Source organism: Drosophila navojoa, chromosome 4 (assembly GCF_054131105.1).
Source record: "Drosophila navojoa isolate 15081-1374.11 chromosome 4, UAZ_NAV_1.0, whole genome shotgun sequence".
NCBI classification, from domain to species: domain Eukaryota; kingdom Metazoa; phylum Arthropoda; class Insecta; order Diptera; family Drosophilidae; genus Drosophila; species Drosophila navojoa.
In genome coordinates, this window is record NC_142892.1 from 22,265,560 (window position 1) to 22,287,059 (window position 21,500).

At 38.0% G+C, this 21,500-nt stretch overlaps 3 protein-coding genes across 6 annotated transcripts in view; 2 read left to right on the forward strand and 1 right to left on the reverse strand.

The window, feature by feature from the left end:
- Positions 1-1,704: 1,704 nt before the first annotated feature.
- On the forward strand, positions 1,705-10,967 carry Gbs-70E (Glycogen binding subunit 70E). 2 transcript variants are annotated; one of them, XM_018102419.3, is made up of 6 exons: positions 1,706-2,296; positions 2,541-2,700; positions 5,093-5,440; positions 9,555-9,761; positions 9,827-10,139; positions 10,207-10,967. In XM_018102419.3, the coding sequence occupies exons 2-6, from the start codon at positions 2,609-2,611 to the stop codon at positions 10,378-10,380; spliced, it is 1,134 nt and encodes a 377-aa protein (XP_017957908.1). In that variant the 5' UTR covers positions 1,706-2,296; positions 2,541-2,608; the 3' UTR covers positions 10,381-10,967. The 2 variants fall into 2 exon arrangements, with proteins under 2 accessions (XP_089116702.1, XP_017957908.1); XM_089260576.1 differs by lacking the exon at positions 2,541-2,700 and having other exon boundaries at positions 1,705-2,296.
- Positions 10,968-12,585: 1,618 nt separating this feature from the next.
- Positions 12,586-14,807, reverse strand: Mpcp2 (Mitochondrial phosphate carrier protein 2). Of its 2 annotated transcripts, none has more exons than XM_018102486.3 (4): positions 14,675-14,807; positions 13,955-14,397; positions 13,542-13,882; positions 12,586-13,476 (listed from the first exon to the last, which is right to left on the reverse strand). In XM_018102486.3, the coding sequence occupies exons 2-4, from the start codon at positions 14,360-14,362 to the stop codon at positions 13,131-13,133; spliced, it is 1,095 nt and encodes a 364-aa protein (XP_017957975.1). In that variant the 5' UTR covers positions 14,363-14,397; positions 14,675-14,807; the 3' UTR covers positions 12,586-13,130. The 2 variants fall into 2 exon arrangements, with proteins under 2 accessions (XP_017957975.1, XP_089115443.1); XM_089259317.1 differs by having other exon boundaries at positions 14,564-14,691.
- Positions 14,808-16,177: 1,370 nt separating this feature from the next.
- Positions 16,178-21,500, forward strand: part of Ac78C (adenylyl cyclase 78C) — a 47,614-nt gene continuing 42,291 nt past the window's right edge. The window contains exon 1 of one of the 2 annotated variants that reach the window (XM_018102147.3): positions 16,178-16,369. The gene's annotated coding sequence lies outside the window, so the exon portion shown is untranslated. The remainder of the gene's footprint in view (positions 16,370-21,500) is intronic. The other variant, XM_089260574.1, reaches the window with a different exon arrangement.

The following is a 21,500-nucleotide window of genomic DNA, read 5'->3' on the forward strand; positions in this document are numbered from 1 at the left end:
GCAAATAAGTCGCTTGGACTTGGGGCGGCGTGTGCGACACCTCTCGAAAGTGGCACAGTGGTTACAGATCGATCGAAACACTTGATCAAACAACTTGTTAGAGCCCTTCGCATGAAACTCACCAAAACTGCATTATCATTAGAGACTTGAAAGATCACGCATCGTGAGAGCATTTTCGTCGACTACCTAGGCACGACTAAGACCTAGGCCGCCATTTCTGAATGTCAACGAGTCACGCACGCCATCCACCAAATACCCATACATACATACAGCGCACACACACACACACACACACACACACACTCATATTCACTCTATGTCACTTTCTATGCACTGCAACAAGAAATAGTTTCAGTCCCCGACGATGCGTGGCAGAGAACGTCGAAAATTTCACAGAGTTGTCGCCGTCATCTATGTACATACATATGCATCGAATGATGTGGGTATTTTAAATCAGAAAATGGAACGCTCCTAAGTCATTTTAAATGGAATTTTAATGGAAGTACTGGACAGACAATTGTGATTCAACAGTTGGCTCTTATGAGCACAAAGGAACAGTACTTGTGATTAAGCGCATGATATATTTAATTGAATTTATAAATAGAATGTGTACTCCTCAAAATGCATGTTTGAAATTTATTTTAATTTAATCGTACTCCAGGTGTATGCTTTGATACGGCTATAAACGTAATTATTGCCTTAGTTGTTAAAATTTTAAGCACTACAATTGTGTCATGCACGTAGCACAATCAATATGCCAGCTGCATCTGGACGCAGCGCATGAGAAAGTCGATGAAAAGAGGAGATTACGAAGCGACAACTTTTACACAATTCCCCCAAAAAAGTATAATTGATTTAGAGCTGTCGAGTCGACAGAGACAACGTAAAACAAACATAAATTGCATAAAGAAAAGCGTAGGCCGTAAAGGTGTTTGGGTTACACGACTGCAGCCAACTCGTAATGCATGGAGGTATGTGTAATCCCCAGACCCTACTGAGGAAAACCACTCGAACCATTGGAACGCCAGCAAGTAGTTGTGGGCACTCAAACGATTGAGTGGGTACTCGTTCGGTGAGTTTTGGTTTGTTGTTTTATTTATCGACCTGGGGGAAAGGATGAAAGAGCAAAAACAAATGAAACGTTTTGAAGAAAAAAGCAAAACAGCTGGCCAAAAACTGCAGACGTAGGCACTCTCAATAGTATGGAAAGTTGTTTGACATAACGACTGAATGTGTTGCGATGTGTGTGAATAGTTGCACGAGTATTCGCATTTATTAATAAAACAAGTTTCGAAAACCAGCGCACGAGCTAATGATCGTTGCTGTCGGTGATCATGTCCATTCAGCCTGACTGATTGAGTGAGTGACTTTGGCTCTGTGGCGGCGCCTAAACCCAACGAAATTCGCTGTCAAACCAAACGAAGCAAACTAAACTAAACTAAACTGAACTGAACGCCAGAGCAACAACAGTAAAAGCAGCAGCAACAACAACAGCAGCTACCCATATGTAGCTGCACTGTCATTAAAATGCAGCCACACGCTCACAGCGAGAATAACGGACACAGCGAGAGAGGGCGGCAGCGGCACAAGCAGAGAGCAAGAGAGAGCGAGCGCTTTCCAGAGCATACGGCGACTGCGCTCAGCGCTCTCTGGGATCGCGTTGGATCGGGTAGGCCCAACCGGCAGTCTTGGCGGCGGGCTGCTCTGAAAACATCAGTTATTCGTCTTTGAGTCGTCGAAGCGAACGGTACTCACAGTCGGAGTGCAACTGGCAACAACAAAACGCGATGCGGTCCTAATTGCTCGTGTCGTTGAAAGCACAAATAAATTACTAAAAATAAAAATAACATAAAAAATAACACAAAAACGCGCGAATTCTTACTTCCTAAAGAATAGGGGAAAATAATTCAATAATTATAAATTATTGTTAATCCGTTTTGTCGTTTTGTTTTGTGCGGTGCTGCCAAAATTGTGTGTGCCAGTGTGTTGGAAATTTTCAATTTTCAATTTTTAGTAAAAATAAATAACAAATTTTATCCTTACACAACCTAAAATTCATTGTCTGACGCGCGTTGCCAAAATCCATGAACAGCGCGCGTGATGCACATATGAAAAGAAATCTCTAAGAAGAAGTTGGGCTAAAAAAGAAAAGTGATACCAGAAAAAGTTCCTTAATACAGAGAGATCGATATACATGTATATATAAACGGAGAGCAGGAGAAGCCACAGAGAGTGCGAGGAACGGAGAGAGAAGGAACGAGAGCGCAATACACAACAAAGTCATAAAAAAGCAACGGTAAGTTTTCGAGGCAATACCCATATTGATCAGCAGCTCGCCGAAACATAAACAAACTGTATAAAGTATACAAATATTGCCATAAAATAATAAATATTCCATTGCAATCCTAATTAGAATCGCTTATTATAAACGTTCGCATTCAAGCATTTTGTTTATAGCTAATTCCAATTAACATTTTACGCTTCGCTTAAGACTCTGAACGATTCCGCTTACCTTATCAATTTCTGTTTTAATTTTACAGGCCCTGCTGCTAATTACAATCAATCAGAGTTCCTTGTTAGAGATCTATAGAGAAAATCCATCTATAAAATGATTTCGCACAGTCCACCCATATTCAGTCACAGTCCACCCGTTAGTTTCCTATCGGACTATATGAGCGGACATCAACGTCAAACCCTGAAGTAAGTTTCATAAAATAAAATACAAATATATTTTCGGACTATGAAAAGAAATTGGGTTGACTAATTGAAGTCAATTGAATACACGAGTTTCGGCAACGAATCAAAATTCAATTGTTTTTAATTATATTTTATTTATTCTTTTTTTTTTTTTTTAGTGTAGGTACACCTAAAAACAATTCTTGATTTTCTTAAAAGTAAAACTTTCTCCGTCTTCCGAGTTAGCCTCACGCCATAAAAATAAATTCTGGAATTTCCCTTATCAGTAGATAGCGAAAAGTACTCCAAAATTTGCCTACGTGTCTTACGAAAAGAAAACGAATGAATACATTTTTAAATTGATTAAGTAAATCTCTGATAAATGGTGTATTACAAAAATAATAAAGAAATTCCTTTCAGGTCGAAAATATAGATTAAATTACATAACGAATGGCAAAGAATAATATGCGATATTATTTATGACATAAGTAAGACCTACCATAAAAAAGTATTACCCAAGTGAAAAACATTTTTAAGATAACAAAAACACAAATGCAAGGAAATTGTTGATCGATACATACATTTTTTTCTATAATCTCAAATGAAAATGTGCTGAAAGCTCGACGTCTCCATTTTGACAGACTCAATAAAGCCGTTACAAAATACCTTCAGTCCTAAAATACAATATAAACAATGAGCGCGATTGCATTATACAGTATTTAAAGTAAATATGTATGTTTACCTTTCAGTCTCTGTCTGATTGTTCATATGGATAAATATTGATATTTCACTTATACAATACATAGAAGTATTACTAAGGTCGCATCAACGACAGACTACAGTTTTCGTTACGCCATAAGGTACTGCAACAGGTGCAAAAGGGTTATTGAAATTTTCTCCATATAGTTAGGACTCAGTACGAATATGCCGCAAAATAAACTATGCTAGGTGTTGCTTTGGTTGACAACAGCATTTGAAAATAATTCAATATCAAGGCAATGACATAATCAAAACAAACTTTTATTTTTTGCCCAGGTCTCGAGAGTAAAACTTGCCAGCGAGAATTTTGCTTGAGTAAAAAATAAAAGTTTTATGAGAGACTGAAATCTGCTTGTGTCTATCTGTTTGGGGGGGTCTGTGGGAGCAGAGTGAATCAGGCTCGATCGTCGGCCAGAAGCTTTATTTGCTGCGCAGACATGTATTGCATCAATCAGCTGACATTTTTTAGTAGCTATACAGCTATACAATATGTCAAAAAAAAAATTTCGGGCTAAATATATGAATAATAAAAATTCTAAAATAGTCCGAAACAACATATAATTGATAATATAAATAGCAACTGGCCTAAAAAAAACCTACGCAGTTACTGCAAATATAAATTTTTTTATCTCAGTCGAACTAAAAGATCTGGCATTTTCTCAAATGATTTATGTTACTCTAAACTTATTCAAAAATTGCATTGTTATTATTTTTCCAAGCAGATCTGTGGGTATTATTATGGATAAAGCTATTATAATTAATATTTTGATATACATATATATTTTTTGCCATTATTATCATCATTCCTATAATTGCTGTTTGCATTAATATGATTAAACTTACCACACAGTGACAATAGTAAATTTATTCGTATCATTAATTGGCACTAAAAAGATATTTGTTATCACCTGTAAAGTAACAAGCTCTAATTGGCAATGAACCAATTATAGTTTAGCTCCATAGATGATGAAAAAATCGAAAGAATTGGCTTATCAGGCATTGACTTTATAGTTCACTTATGTCTAGCCGAAATAAAACTTTTGATATGAATCAGCAGAAAACGAAAAAATTGCAAACAGTTTAATACGAACCCATGGTGTTTCCAAAATAAAAACCTATGATGAATCATGACAGCTAGAGCGTAAAACAAATTTAAATAGACACAAACATATATAAATATGTTTCGACAATAATGTATATGTATATACATATGTATATAGGCAAAAGCCTATCCACGGGGTACTATTCAAATCAAGAGCAGAGGTCGTGCGTAATAGATTCAACAACTTTTGCGCTTATCAATAATAGCAGAAGCCTGGCGCTATTTCTTTATAGATAGTGTAGTGTGTATATGTATGTATGTAGGTATGCAAATATGTATGTGGCCACTGAACAATGCCATGCTATTATCTCACTGAAATAAAAGACGGACCCAGAATAAAGACAGCCTTATCAAGCTGATAAAAAGAAAGTAAACGTGAGCGCCGCATGGCCCCAAGCTCGTACGATTGCCGCTATAATGTGCACATTAAGAGCCCGTGCGGATATATGTATATGCATACATATATTGTATTTATAGAACCGTCATACAGATATGATTGACGCACATAACATAAAATACTCATGTAGAAATTTCTGATCTTTGGTCTGATTGCAGTTACAATGACGAGCCCAACAGCCTGAGTGCGCGCTATTGCCGCCCTCAAGCCGTTACTCTGGCCTCCAAAGCCATGGTCAACAACGCATCCAACGCTGCCCAGGGCCAGCAGCTGCCCGCCAAAACCGGTGGCACGCCCCTCGGCGTGGGCAGCCGCTCTGGCCGCAGTTACCTGGAGCGCATGGTCTCTGCCCCAGCGCTCAACACGCAGCCCAAATCGTGCCTCAGCCGCAAATCCTGCCTGCACAAAGCCAACCAGCTCCCCAGCACAGATGCCGCTCCAACGGAGAGTGCGGAGCCAACGGACGCAAGCAGCGACTCGGACGGATTGGCCAACTGCAAGCAGAGGTAAGCTGACTATAACAGATTGCATAATGTCTCGGTAATCCGAGTCTCGATCCCTTTGACGTCACGTCGCAATGGCGCCGTCGACTTGCTTGACGCCCCCGACCGCAAGTTGAACTAGATTGCGGTTGGGGGCATGTGAACTGCGAGTCTGATTAAAAGTGAAATTCAATAGTAGGAATGTAGACTTGGCCAAGACGTTTGTGCCAAATTTGGCCAGAACTCAAGAGAACCCAAGACACAAATCGAAAACAAATCGAAATATTATAGATCCCATGGACGTCACAGCGCGCGCATGACGCCGAGATAGAGTACGTAAAAAAAGTAGATATACTAGATGCGACATATGCAAATAACCTCAAACATGTACTCGAAATATCTGATAGCAAAATATGAAATGAGATAACAGAAGGAAGAGGGTTTACAAATCCGGTCATTACCATCTTTAATCTTCCAAACAATTGAGAGCGTCAGAGAGTGTTTGTTATGCTTTTAATTCATACATTTACAATTTCGCTTTCCATTCGCAATGCACTTGAATTCAGCACTTTGAGAACTGGCTATAAATACAAAATGAACGGCGCAATTACACACATCAGTTGGAGCTCATTTTATAGAGATTTTATTTTGGGTGAGGCCATGTCTAGACGAGGCTAAACACCAGCTGATATCACCTAAAAGCGATGGCGACACACGCACACACGCATGCCTATTATCAATGTAAACTAGACACACAAACACACACACATGTGTGTGTTAGTAATACATTTTGAGTGAGTGTGCCTGCGATTGCGTATTGCACTAATTACATCCACCGGCAGGTGTTGATTTTTTGAATAGCAGATACCCTGTAGAAAATTGAATACCTTAATAGCAGTTATGTATGAGAAATGATTGGTATGGGCTAACATAAGCTTTTATAAACAATATTTTATATAGTCAATACTTTTTGTTCATTTTCATATCATGGAAAAATTGTAAAGCAATTCTAGGCCATTTCAGCTTGGCATATTTCTTGCTGTCAATATCGATTTATCGATCGTAATAGAAAGCCTGAAAAACATTTCTAGGTCAATAGAACTCAACACATTTCTTGCTCTTAATATGAATTTATCAATATAAAGAAGATATTTCTATATATTTCAATAGAGATACTTTTATATTCTGGAATCGATATTTATCGATCGCTTTAATCTCATTGAAATATTGTGAAGAATTTCTAGGTCAATAAAGATTAGTATAGTTCTTGCTTTCAGTATAGATATTTCGATATGAATCTCGCTGAGAGACCTTCCACATCAATTTGCAGTTCTCAGTAAGTTACTTGAAGCATAGCGTGTTGATGCTGTGAGTTAAGTAAATGTCATAAAAATTCATTAAGGTAAATTTACATTTACATATTTGTAATGAAAAAGACGATTATTGATTGAAAGCTCTTAAAATATTGCGAGTCCTTCACCCGTTAATTTTGCTGTCATTTATCAGAATCAGAATTCCACTTCCTTCCACGAGTCTGTCAAGACATGCCACACTTTTAATTAGTTCACTGAGACAGACACGGGCAGGTCAAGCCAAGGCCACAGAATAGACGACAGAATCCACAAAACTAAAAATGTGATAATTGCGCTGTGTCGACTTTTCGGCTATATAAAAAGTATATTTCAAAACACACATGCACATGTACAACCATGTATTCATATTGTACATAAATAACTTACATGGGTCCATAAGATGTAGATGTAGCCAGTGAATATTTATAGACAGATTGTGCATGCGCCATTCACGTGTTCCGATCTGCTACAGCATCGAACCGATTTCAAAAACGAAATCTGTAAATGTGTGTTCTGAATGTAATACGCTGCTATGCACATATATAATACATACATATATGTGTATAAATATGTTTATGATTTCGACTAATTATTGTGTCACCCACGTAAAATCTAATTTTGTGCGCTCTCTACAAAGTGTGAACAATTTGCGTAAGTAAAAGTAAGAGCGCAGAGACTTTAAAGACGGAACCACCTTGTCGTAATTATGAGTTCAAGACTCGGACAAGGGTGTATGTAAAGGTCTGCAGACGGACAGTCGGACGCCAAATCTGAGAAGGTCATATTCATATAAATGTCTGTTTAGTGGACCTAAGGACTGTCGATAAGCCAACTATGGGTCGGAAGAGGTTTCACCTGAAATACCTGTCTTATCATTTTCTTCAGTTGGAGGCGCTTTTGTAATCCCTTTTTCTCTTTCTTTGTTTTGGAAAACTTGTTTCTCTTACACCATTTTGTGTAGCGCATATTAAGCAGTCGCACGTTATTTTATTGTGCCTGGGCGTCAACCGGACCCATATGCATTTATTTTGTTTTTATTTTGGGGGTAATGCGATCATATATATGGATATGTAAATGAATACCTGCAAGAAGAAGAAGAAGAAGAAGGGAAAACAAGAAAGGAATGTAAACTCGTTCCCATGTTCGTTGCTTCCTCAAGTCAAGCTGGCCTATAAAACCAGCCCGGCCGGCAACGACATGGAAAATCGGAAAAATTATAATCTATTAAATTTGATATGCAACAACGCCAAAGCCACAAATTCAGCAGTTGACACTGGCAACGCGTAAAAACGAAACAAGATTTCGAGGCGGTGCCCACACACTCTAGAGACGATCGAACGATCGAATCGATCGCCCGAACATCGAGCAAAAAAATTAAAAGCCAAACCTGTTGAAGAAAATGCAGCAAGCAGGCAAGCAGACAGGCGAACTAGTGCACACGCCTTCAACGCGTGATCAGCGATCGGCGTCGGCGATCAGCAAATGTTAGCAGCGCGACCAGCCGGCTGTTTGATATTGGCGTCAGACTAATAAACAGAGCTAACACAGCAAATAGCCACAATAGCAATTGTTGGCCACATTTACTATAAGAAAGCAAGCACACACACAGCGAGAGGGACAAGCAAACATTTTACTCTATTTGCTTTTCATTAAAGTAAAAATATGTTTAATTGCCTTTCAGCATATCTATTGTGTGAAATGCAATTCTTAGAGATTCCATGGGGCTCAATTAATGACAAACGTTAATACAACAAACAATTGCCTAACAAATTGCTTGATATATATTAATCTTATCATTGCAATAGACATGCCTTCTTTCTTAATATTAATAAATAAAAATTTATATATATACTTATTTCTCTAGTAGCTGCAATAGGAAGGGCTTATAAATTTTACCAGAGTTTACTTTTAGGGGTATACGAAAAAAAGGGTATGCCTTATTTCGTTCCATATGTAGCAGAAATGTGCTGACTCCTGCCATAAAATAAGATATTTTAAGGCAATATGCTGCCTCCCGTTTATTTATTTGTTTTTAATTTTCTGGATAAAACCCTGGTACGTGGCTACCAAAATAGCACAATATATATAAAATACATATACACACAAATATTTTGTATGCGCCTACAAAACTGTGACGCAAAATTAAAAAAATAAAATAAAATAAAAATAAAATAAACATGAAATATCTGTCTACATTGCGCAACGGAAAGAAATACAAATAATCCGTTTAGACGCCAATACTGGCTGAACAGGACTTATAGTATACAAGGCTGCCACAAAGATTATAAATTTAAATGTTTTTTTTTTTGGGTTCAAATAGGGAAAGAAACAAAATGTTTAAATGCCAAATTATTGGCAATGGGCGGTGACAGCTTCCGATTAGCTTGATTCTCAGCCAACGCAGGTCACAATGTACCCAAAAAAGAAATATCTCAATTGACTTTGTGTTTGTCAAATTTAAACATCTATTTGCTAAAAATAAAAGCAAGAAATAAAAGCAAATCAAATGCAACGTCGCAATTTCAATATGCTTTCCAAAAGAAGACAATAAACTTGGATCCATAAAAGTAAATCGTAAGAGATGGGGGGTCCGAAACACGAGAGCTGATAAGCATAGGTTCAAGGCTGCAATGCAAAATCTCTCTCTCTCTCTCTCTCTCTCTCTCAATTAGTTCAATATTTGAGAACATTGGCAATCTACCAGCTCGAGCTATTGTTTCAGCTACAAATCGAAAGAAGTCTCTTAGTCACTCTCATTAATCGAATTCTCTATTTTGCCTTTTCAGTCACTTGCCCAAAAAGCATGTGATCTTCGCTGACGACGAGGGGCTGTCTTTGACGGAGGTGCGCGTCATGTCCGAGCCCTCGAATGTGCCGCCATACTGGAGCATGAAGTTCTTGGAGCAGATCACACAGGGTCTAGTCAGTCCGCATCCGCCGGATCAGTGGACCGTCGACTTTAAGCAGCCAGCGTCCGACTATTTGACATTCAGGTAAGATAAACATCCGCTTATAATAAAACTTAATCAAACTCACATATTAAAATTTTGCTCAACAGACAAAAGATCGAACGTGACTTTGTCTCGCTGGAGAACGTCATTGTAAAGGATGAGGAATCGATTGTGGTGGGCACCATCAAGGTTAAGAACATTGATTTCGCTAAGGAAGTCATTGTGCGCGTCACCTGGGACAACTGGAAGAGCCAGCAGGACATATTTTGCACATATGCCAGGGCCTACGGCCCCGCCACCTGCGCCCACGTTGTCTTCGATACATTCTCATTCAAAATCACGCTGCCGCCATCCTCCAAGCGTCTGGAATTCTGCATTTGCTATCGCACAAATGATAAAGAATTCTGGGACAATAATGATGTAAGTGCCTGGTACTAAATCCAAGAGTTATCCAAGTAACATCTCTCTCATCTATATCTCTTAACAGGGCAAAAACTATACCATCAGCAAACGGTCGCCCTTCTACTACAATGCCCTGTCGCCCTATGATAAAGGACAAAATCGTAGTTCCAGCCAGCAAATGCGATCCACTTTAACCGATGCACTTGCCAAAGCGCAGGAGAAGAACTGGAACCAGGAACCAAATACGCCATATTGGTAGAAGATATATACATCTATATACATAGTTAAATATAGTATAGAGGGTCAAGCTAATTGTATAGCTGAGCAGGTCTGTGGCTGGATCGGACACTGGGATCAAGTGTGATTCTTCCGAGTGTTCGGTTGCGCGTGGAATTCGATTACTGTCTATGCCAAGCGGCACTCCACCCAGGAATTCGCCTCTGAGTGTTACGTCCTACAATAATGAGGGGGCAATTCATAATTTTTTATCGTACCACACCTCATACACTTTCAAAAGCCAGAATCTAGTAAGGTGCCATTGATTTGAGGTTTTCTCTACATACAATCAAACATAAACTACTTTTATCTTAAGCACAAATGAGTTTGGTGAAACGAGGAAAAAAATAGGTATAAACTCATTGAATTTCAAGATCCATATCCTTGTAGCCCATATACATATCTCCAAAATATATGTTGTAGTCCGTTTGATTGTGTCACGATATCAAAATCAATTTTTATTTTCTGTACTCTTATGTTTACCTATATGCTTGTGTGATTGTCTACCATATAACTGATATTAGCTTAAAAACGAAACAGCTCAAGTAAAAATAAATTAAAAAAGAAAAACTATACAGAAAAGCGTGAGTCATCCTAGCAAACCATTGTTTCGAAATTCTCTTTATATGCAAATAAAGAAACAGAAAAACAAAAACTCTAAAAGAATATACAAAAATTTAGTAAATAAGATTTTGCACGGAAAATTTTATATATTTTTTTTTTAAATTATTATTTTGGTTATTTGAAACTCTAAGACTGAAATGGCTTGTTATGGAAAACACGTCCTCATGTAAAAACACGTCATAATAAAATAATAAACATAATACAAGTCAAAACATGATTCGAAACATCACACATAATAAATGATCTGTGTCTCTAAATGTTTTTATGCGTGTCATCCCGACTTTGAAAATTAGAAGTTAAGCGATCTGTACATAGAACGTATATATCTATATCTGCATATTTTAACAGATGTGTGTATAAAATATATAGATAAGCCATGCACCAGAAAATTGCCTGTTAAATACATTTATACATTACCTACGCGTTTAGTTTTGTACAAAATCTAGCTCTAGGCCTAGCGGTTATTTAATTATAAGCCCCAATACCACTTCCCGGCTTCTTAACAGCTGATGAGAAAACTAATTCTCTTCTAGAAAGCTTAATGATTATTTAGTTTTTAACGCCAACTACAACCCAATATGTGTACACAGTAAAATTATGTTACATAATTATTTTCAATGATTAAATATGAATTTAAAAAAAAAGGCATAATTAATTGTATTTATTTCAAAGGTTTTCACCCAGATCGTAGACTATTCCTGGCGTTGGTCTAGTAATTGGTGAGCTATTTACGAGTATTCACATTTTAAATATTGCCTATAATATAAGTTAAGACTAAGTACTTATACATACATATATGCCATACCAAAGTTCAGAGATTTTTATAACCGCAGTTTAATACTTAATACTTATTATATTAATTCATGAACAACAATAATAGCCAGGCTTATATATTCATTCCGCTTTGTCTGTATGCATGTTTTGAAATATATGTATGTACCACATAGTATTTTTGTTGAAGAAGGAGAGTAAACCTTTGAATCTATGTATATGCACCTACATATGTAAATGTTTGAGGTAGAGTTGGGCATGGGCGGAAATATTAAAAAAAAAATAATAATAATATTACCCGCACCCGAAAGCTACAAAATAATGTTTTACCTGATGACGGAAAAACGGATACATAAAATATGTTTGGATGCTGATGATAATTGTAATCGATAATAAACGAAAAGAAAATATTTGCAATTAAAATGGAAAACATGTAAATCTTTCACCATTGCGTGCTCATATTTCCAAATTCTTTTGGGTAAAACGGGTTGAGTGAAACTCGATTTTCCAGCCCATACCCGCGGGTGCCCGACAAAATCCCAGCCGATGCCCACCTCTGCTTTGAGGTTCGTCTTTGGTACTCGGATATTTTCGACATTTCAAGATCGCACTCTGAAGGAGTTCTTTTACATTTTGACTATAAGGAAAACCATTGCATCCAATAAATCAACTTCAAATATCAGCAGTATTTCCGGTGAGGTTCATGGGTTATCTGGAAGGGAAACTGTCTAATATACTGAACAAACTGCGTTTCGTTTATGCAATTGCAAAATACGTAAATGAAACTCAAATATTTACTGTTGTTTGTATTTTTTAGTTTATTCAATGTCTGTGGAATTTTCTATGCGGCAATTAAGCGTTGAATTATATTATCTATTACATACCATATTCTGAGACCTGTTAATCGGTAATTATCATTGAGTTTGGAAAAACAACATACAAATATCAAATATCAAATACAAAAGACATTTTAGAGTATATGTAGGCTTATCAACATAAACATACATATGACAACTAATAGTATGCATGTAGTTTTGGAATGGAATACATTATAATTAGTTTAGATAAATAATTAGTTTTCTTGGAATCATTATGAAAAATCTTCAACTGGTAACATCGGAATGCATAATAGCCGAAAGTTGATTATAAATAAAATGCGAATCAAATGCACACGCATTGTGAAGTAAAGTACATAATATATGGTATGTTATCTTTGCCAACTCATTAATTTAGATTTGCCGTCCCGTTTTATACTATTGGGTTGATCTTGAATTTGAATTAGCCTTAATTCAAAGATTTAGCTGTTTGCTTTCATTGTTTTCGGTAATTATGAGCCATTTACTTGCTCTTCTCCTTGGCCTTCAGACTAGCGGGCATTTCTGGTGGTGGTGGGCGGGGAATACCCAAAGCTACTTTGACGCCGTCATAAATGAACCATTGCAAGGCAGTGAGTGTACCAATCATAATGATACGTGGTGTCAATCCATTCCACATGCCCATGAAGCCCAGCGACTTGACAACGCTTCCGGCGCTGGCACCCTTGCTCTGGTTCAGCTTGGAAACGACCACATCAGCTGGATGCGAGACAACAGCGCAGAACACGCCAGCAATATAACCAGCGGCAAAGGTAACAACCAATTGTTCTCCCTTAGAGCACTCTGTACGTGGCTTGGGCACCACATATCTACAAAACACAACGAAAGGGTGTAACTTCAAAAAAATTCCCAACGTTTAGATTGTACTACTCACTTATAGAGAAGCTCCACAGTACGCTCGAAGCACGCAAACTTCATCATGGTGTATGGAATTTGACGCATCCACAATGGCACTAAACCCTTGTAGAAAGCTCCAATGCCCTCTTCTGACAACATCTTTGGTACTGCTTGACGGAATGTGTTAGCATAACCGGGAACTGTCTGAATCTTAACCTTGGCCGCCTCGAACGGAGCCAACGCAATATCAGCGAATACCTCAGCAGATGCCGATGCGGCAAGATAGATGTAGGTGCGATACAAATATGCATTCTCCTCGCCAAGAATATCGGCGTACTTAATTTTGAACACCTCATAGAAACCGAACTTGCAAAGACCCTGAAAAGTTTAAATCAATGCACGTGAGTGATTTAACGATTATTGATGTTATGTAAGCGTCAAGACACTTACCTGCAACGAGTATCCAATCAAAGTTGGGAACCAGCCCTTTGCCAGACCAACAGCACCTTCCTCAGCTACCGTGACCTTGAAGCCATGAACTAGATTCTTATACTTGGCTGGGTCCACCTGCAAGCGACACTTGACCAAATCCAATGGCACCACAAATGTGTGAGTGGTACCACAACTCAAAATGCCACCAATACCGCACAGCGCAAAATATTTGTTGCTGCCAAACTCACAGGAATCCGTTGACGCTGCTGCTGCAGCCGCGATTTCACGTCCAACAACGGGGCCAGGCTGACCTACCTTAGGATAAGCCGACAACTGGCCGACAGCTTTGCCCTCATCGCACTGGGCTTGGCTGAATGGCGTTTTGAATGGCGAATTTTTAGCGGCTTGAAAAAAAGACGAGAACATATTGTCTTTTTTTTGTGTCTACTATTGCGTCCGAGCTGCAAAGAACACAGGAAAGTACAAAATTAGAGAAGGTTTTTATAATTAAATCTGCTTCTGCGCGATTAGCGAATTTTCACAGCGTTCACCGTTCACTTGCGAGTTACATAATGTGTCATGCACATCTAAGTATCAATGGTTGCTTGTTGGAGACAATTGGCTTACATTTTCTCAATTCAATGAAAACTAAAAATTTGAACACAAATATCCTATCTATTTGAGCATGTGATTTATTTCTCTTACGCAATTAAAATTACATTTTATTTTCTCACTTACGTTCTGGCCGTCCGTGGCGTGGCGAGGAATCAGATTCAAAGAATGAGCTGCAGTGTGACCGCAAACTGCAATTGCAAATATACCAAAAGATCGCCAAGAAAAATACCAAGCTAGCAGGGAACGCGGCGAAGGGCAGCACCACCATAGGTAGGTTAGCGACAAGAGAAGAATTATGGATTATCTATTCTTCAATTCATGGATTGTCTAGAATGTAGCTCCTTCTCAAACATTTAAAATAACTTAAAAGAAAACAGCCGTACACGAGCGCAACATCGATATCTATTGATACTTATAATACTTATCGATAACATAAAAAGATGAATGGCTTTGACGACTTACGCGCTCAACATGTCGTTTAAAATGTACTCCGAATATACTAAAATCATTGTAGAGCATCAAACTTAAGAAATTAATATATATTGGCATCATTGGATAAAGCACACCTTGGGACATTTTGTTTTTCTTTAATATATTATTAAAGTAATATTAATATAGTAGATGAGAAGACTCTCAGAATTTATTATTGAAGAGTACATGGATAGTCACAATGAATCGCCACAGATAATAAGTTGCTTTTTATTAATTTTTTAATTGTGGGTATAAGTGGTATAAGGTTATATAATATGTACTGATATTTATTTATGTATTTTAAAAAATGTATGCTACAGAAACGGTTAAAAGCTTTACCAACAGTAAACAACAAAAGCTTTCATACAACAGCGCTTGCTGCTGTTAATAGTAAAGTTGCTGCTGCTGTTAACAGGTGGTTCGACGTCGTGAATGTTAACAGGCCGCTGAGATAAAACAGTTTATTTGATTAAGCAGACATTTAATTGTGCGGTTAACAAGTTGCCAAACAAACGCTAGCATAAAATATAAAGATGATGTCATTACTTAAGCAGTGATGGACATCATTTACCATTAGGGTCAGCCCGCGAGGCGCTCCTGAACAAGTGCTTGTTGCTTCAAATATTGCCGCCTGTGTTGTCTTTGTCGTCATCTTTGTCGTCGTTGTTTGGCTGTCGGCGTGCGAAACGCCGAACGGCCATTCAGTAGCCGTTAGAACGCGTCGCAGTGCGGCAGGAAGTTGTGTATACGACGCGTTGCCTCGTATTCAAAGTTAGCCTGAAATAACTTTGATGTCTGCTTGCCAGAGCGTTGCGCGCCTTTTCGAAATTTGGCTTTCCTTGGCGTCGCGAGGTGTTAATTGGTTACGTTTTAATTTATTTCACAAAATGTATAAATAATGTGCGTGCACAGGATTTCTAGCGAAATAATGTGCGCGCGTTATCCGCAACACCCAGCCTGAATTCAAATCGTCCGCATAATTAAGGAAATTAATGTAATGAGTGAAGTTTTGACAAATTGAATTAAAAACTAATTATCTGTCCAGTTGAGAAGCCCGTCGAGAGCTCAAGTAGCTCAGTATGCAAATTAAAATAAAATAAATGAAAAATAATTAAATAAGCGTAGAGAGTGAATAATAAAAATTTATTTGAAATTGAAAAATACTCGTGAAAAAAAAATTAATAATTATTTGCAAAATAAAAATAATACAAGTGCAATGCAAGAGTGTTGATTTATTCGAAATTTAGTTAGTATTTAAATATATGTACACATAAAACATATATCAAAAATATGATTTAATCAATTACAACAAAGTATTCGGAAAATCGCATATACTATGGATTCAAAGTAAGTATTTTTATTTATAAATATTCATTTGAATATTCTCAAGTATAACGAATTCGCCGCACTCTGAGAAATTTTGCAGTTCTCTGCCAAATCTTGCAAAAATTTGAGTAACCCAAAAACCATAAAAAGTAAACAGTTTTCAACACGGACTTGCAGATAAATTTGTTTGCCGAAAATTCGGGCGATAAAAAATATCAAATCAAAATCAAATAAAAAAAGTTTTTTGCCCAACCGTAGGAAAAATCGAATCGAATCAAGCATGACCTATTACTGTCACGTCCGGTGGGAGCCAGGGAAGAGCTAACAACTTTTGGGTCACGTTTGACATTTGGCCAAACAAAATGATGGAAACCAACCTCTAGTAGCCAAGACTTGCACATCCGTAGACACGCAGGCCAGTTGTATAGGTTTGGGTGTATGCGTGTGTATGTGTGTGTATGTACCAGAAGCTAAGCAACTACAGCAACATTTCGGACTCGCAGCAATTAATTAAAAACTTTCAACGCGCCCAAATCAAATCAAGAATTTTCGCAGGTATTTTAGCGTGAATCTAGCTGGAGTCCGAGTATGAGTATGAGTCCGAATTCGCGTTCGCGTTCGCGTTCCAGTTCCCGTTTGAGTTTGGGCCAAAGATTTAGTTGACTCATTAAACAGAGCTCGCCGGATCGATGGATGGGCTCGAATGAAAATCAATGCGCATTACTGCAGCCTCGCTGCGCCCCAAAACCAGCGACCAACCCGGCAAACTTGGCAGTAACGAAAATACATTCAATTTTTAAATACAATGCGCCGCGGGGGCTGGCCGGCGAGGCGAGGCGAGGCGATGCGATGCCATGCGAATACTATGTCGTCTGGCTGAGGATTCACCACTCTTGTCCAGCTCTTGACCCCAAACCCGTGTCCAAAAATAGGCACATTGCCTTGCCATCATCCACTCCTTGATTATTTTTAAGCTGCGCTAAAAATTTGCTGCGTAAAATTTTCAAAATATATTGAAAATGCTTCTAATTATAATCAAACTAACAAAGAGATTTTATGCCGATATTTTATCATTTTATTCGTCGATGTCAACACCCGTCAGTCTGTACAAATAGAAAAAAAAATTTGACAACAAAAGGAAATCTAATAATATAAAAATACTTCAGCTTTAGTTGTTTTTGAGATGTGAACGAGAATTAGGCAGCTGGTTGAGCCCGACTTCCGACTTCCTTAATAGTTTATGCGGCTTATGAAAAGTTTATTTAATCAATGTATATAAACACATATATATATTTATAAATATGCTTTTATTTATATTTCATAGTTTTCTGTAATGCCATTTAATTTGAGTTGGTAAGAAACATTTCCCACAAGTCGCAGCTATGCGAAACTCAAAAGAAACACCCAAAATAGAAGAAGAAGAAAAAAACACAATAAAGGCCAAGTCTGCGGACACGCCTTTGGCTAATTGTCTAAGTGGATGTATGTATGTATGCCAGCGAGAGAGAGAGAGAGTGTGTGTGTGTGTGTGGCTTCATGTCATAATCAAATGAATGCCTAGCAATAATTTAACACGCAAGTCCTGTGTCCTGTTGTCGAATGACTAATGGCTATGACTAGCAATCGGGAAGACAAGAATTCAAATGCGACTGCTGCAGTTCTTAATTAGCCATTTGGCGCATTATGTCGGTCGTAGGCATGTAATCGCATAAACTAGAACACCTGCGAGATTAGTTTGGCTCGAACTGAGCCTTGGGGTTGCTCGGACTACATAATCAACTGCCACGAAACGTGTACGAGCAGACGCCAGTCAAGCTTTATTAAATGCTAGACTCATGATTCGTTTAAATGGCATTCGCTTGACTGCGATTGACCAGAAGATACCCAGCATGGTATTGGGGAGAGATTCGTAATACTCCCACAAACATTACTTCGTTTGCAAGTCGATCTAAACTGAAAGGTTAGACTTTTATTTTCCTAGCTTGAGATCTTTGCTTATCTTAGCTTATAGATGTATGGATATAAAATATGGGATGTTAAAATCTTATTATATTATTATTGTTATTTTTGTTACACTTGGTAAATAAGACAATGATAATCTACACTATATTAACTCAGTTATCTGTCCAGTTTATCGCTACACTTATGAATATATACAGATCAAAAGTGTTTCCCTCAGCTATTCACCTATGGAAAACTACATCTTCGATTCTACACACATTCTGCAACTCGAGTCTTAAGTAGTTTGAGGCGTTGACGCTAAAATATGCCATTCAGCTGTATAAATCAATGTTTATGAATTTAGAAGTAGTTTCTGTCGGATGACAAGTGCATGACAAAGTGTCAGTCACTAGTCGCAGACTCGGGGTGAATTATCCGTCACTCGTGACGCAGGGTCACAATCACATTTTCGAACAGCCTTGACATTGACGTGTCTTGCGAGATGCCAATGCGGAGGCGTTGGCGGATGAAGATGGGTTGATGGTTGATGGCTGAGGTGGATGGTTGAGAGGGGAATGAAATATGTTTCATTCGTGCCATTCGTGAACAAGCTGCTGTTGTTCCCATGATTGAATCAATAAGACGCATGCCGAAGGCCAAAGAAATGGACTCAAATGGACTTGGCTGCAGGCCAATGCGAAGGTTGATCCGGCAACGAGTCTCTCATTCTCTCATAAAAAGAACGAAAAAAAAAACCTGTTGAGCAAATTCCTCAACGGGTAAAGCACTGATCAAACTGCATTTCCAATGTGCCACAGCTGCGGGAATATGAGCACAATGTGCGAGAGCACTTAATGGACTCATTCACGCACCAATCACACGCAATTTAATTCAATTCAAGAGCAACTCGAACATTAAACATTGCTCAATTGAAGCACAAAGCATTGAAATTCGACATCGTTAATATATTGGGAGCGAGTGAGGGATAGAGAGGGAGATGGAACCTCTGCCTCTCAGATGTGCATTGAAATCAGCCCAGGCATCAATGTTGGAAGCGAAGCTGTTTGAGCGTATCGTATGGCATAGACTCATAAGCCACGTGTCGCTAAGCAGCTCAGCGCAACAGGCAACAGTTAACAGGCAACAGACAACAGACAACAGGCAACACGAGCTGTAAGAGATGCCCTGCATATATGATAATAAACACTGGAGTATGCCACGTTTATTAATTTACTGTCATGATGGGAGATCACATTTGGCTCTGCCGTTCTAAATTACGTTTCCAACTGAAACAAGTTAGAGTCGTTGGCTGCTTGGCCGACGGCCAGCTGGCCAGTTGGCCAACAACTAACAGCAATTATGGCAACAGTCAAGTCGAGTGAGCTCCCCAGGCGTACATAAACGCGATGTTCTCTCTCATCCAGTTCTATTCGCTTGCCAGTGAAAGTGTCTGACTCAATAGTTGCTTTGCCAATAGTTGTTCTTCTCCTCTTCGACTCCGCGTTATTAGTTGCTTTTCCGTATCTGTTTGATAGCCTAGTTCTCAACAGAGAGACATGTGACTCTGATATCCTCTTTGCCTTTTGCCTCCACACTTCGCTCAGCATAACTCATTGTGTGCTTAAGTGTATTCGCAGTAAAGGATCTTGACTTAGTGGTTTGTCTTTTTACCATAAAAAGCTGCTTTAAACTCCTGAGCAAATTTGAGACAATTAATTATATTTAATGGAACAGAAACAAACACTTTTGGTTTAATTAATATACAAGTGAAATATTCACTGCATCTTATAGGGTCTGAAAAATAAAATTTAAGCAAAGGATTTTGATATACGATAGAAGCATTGATTGCTTGATTTGATTTAGAGTCAAGAATACTGTAATCTAATGCTGCAATGATTGTCTATGGTTCTGAAGACCATAAATAAAATTAAAATTAAATAATTAAAAATGCAAATACAAAATACAAATATCGTCAATGATTATATTATATTACATTCTTGCATCATATGAAAAATAATCTTAGCAGACCTTAGGTATAGGCTAATAGTAGGTGATCAAAAATATACAAAAAACAAATGAGAATATTGCAGCTGAGGGCGTCTTACTTAAGGGCAGCAGTAACAGAATGAGTTATATGAAATATATTTTTGATCTGGGATACTTAACCCAAGCTTATATATTCCTGATCTCAAAGTTTGACAGTCTCAAGTAATATCGTTTCTTAGATATCAAGACTTCGTCTTTGAAGAGTACACATCTTTAATTTCAAATCTTTCCTTTCACAGCCTTCTCTTCAATGAAATATATCGCGCATTCGTAATTCTCAACTCAATATGATAGTATTCGCTGTAGTGTTAGTAAATGCCCCTCTCAATTGCTCCACAGAATTTTTATGTGCTCCATCAACTGTCAAAGTGCAAGTTCTTTAGTTATTCAACTATGTTCTTTGCACATAAATTGACTTTTATTGAAGGAGATATTCTATAAGTTAAAACTAACGAAAACTTAGTGGCGCTTCAAATTATCTCTACTGCAGCGGAGTATGAATGTCTGCGGCACGTGCACGGAACTAAATTATTCACCCGTTTTTGTTGTTGTTTACTTCTGTCTGTCGAATTGCTGTCAAGGTTGCAGTTCCGCCAAAAGCAAAAAAGTGCCCAAAGAGAGAGGGGGGGAGAGAGGGAGAAAGAGAGCCACTGTGGCCAAAAACTTTCATTGGCTTTACGAGGTCTTTGGCAATCAAAAATTGTTGCCTTTGTGCTGTTTGGGCGCATCAAATGCAGTCGGCCGACTAAGCAAATTAGTTTGACTTTAATGAAAATGCCCAAAATCATTTAAGCCCCACGGAATACACAAACAAATACGAAATGTGTGCCAGATGAGCAAAGTTCAGATATGCAGGAATGTGTGCGTGTGTGTGTGTGTTTATATAGTTATCATGATGTGTTTGATTGAGCGCTTAGATTAGCAAACTGCAGTATTTCTTATTGCTTATGGATCCCCATTTAGAGGCAACCAACTTATAAGTAAAGTCATAAAAATCAGCGAATGACTCAGATATAGGCGAAAAGTAAGCACAGTTAGAAACTATAGATATACTGTGTGTAGATAAACTTTTATAGATATACGAAATCTGATTGACTGTGTAAACACGCACCGTGCTGTATATATCCATAGAGAGAGTATTAGAAAAATGATATATGTATATGCA

Coding starts and splice junctions, on each gene's coding strand:
- Gbs-70E (XM_018102419.3), top strand. CDS start 2,609: ATGATTTCGCACAGTCCACCCATATTCAGTCACAGTCCACCCGTTAGT. Junction 5,441..9,554: donor TTGGCCAACTGCAAGCAGAG/GTAAGCTGACTA, acceptor TTGCCTTTTCAG/TCACTTGCCCAAAAAGCATG. Junction 10,140..10,206: donor AATTCTGGGACAATAATGAT/GTAAGTGCCTGG, acceptor ATCTCTTAACAG/GGCAAAAACTATACCATCAG.
- Mpcp2 (XM_018102486.3), bottom strand. CDS start 14,362: ATGTTCTCGTCTTTTTTTCAAGCCGCTAAAAATTCGCCATTCAAAACG. Junction 13,883..13,954: donor TGATTGGATACTCGTTGCAG/GTAAGTGTCTTG, acceptor TAAACTTTTCAG/GGTCTTTGCAAGTTCGGTTT. Junction 13,477..13,541: donor ACTGTGGAGCTTCTCTATAA/GTGAGTAGTACA, acceptor TGTGTTTTGTAG/ATATGTGGTGCCCAAGCCAC.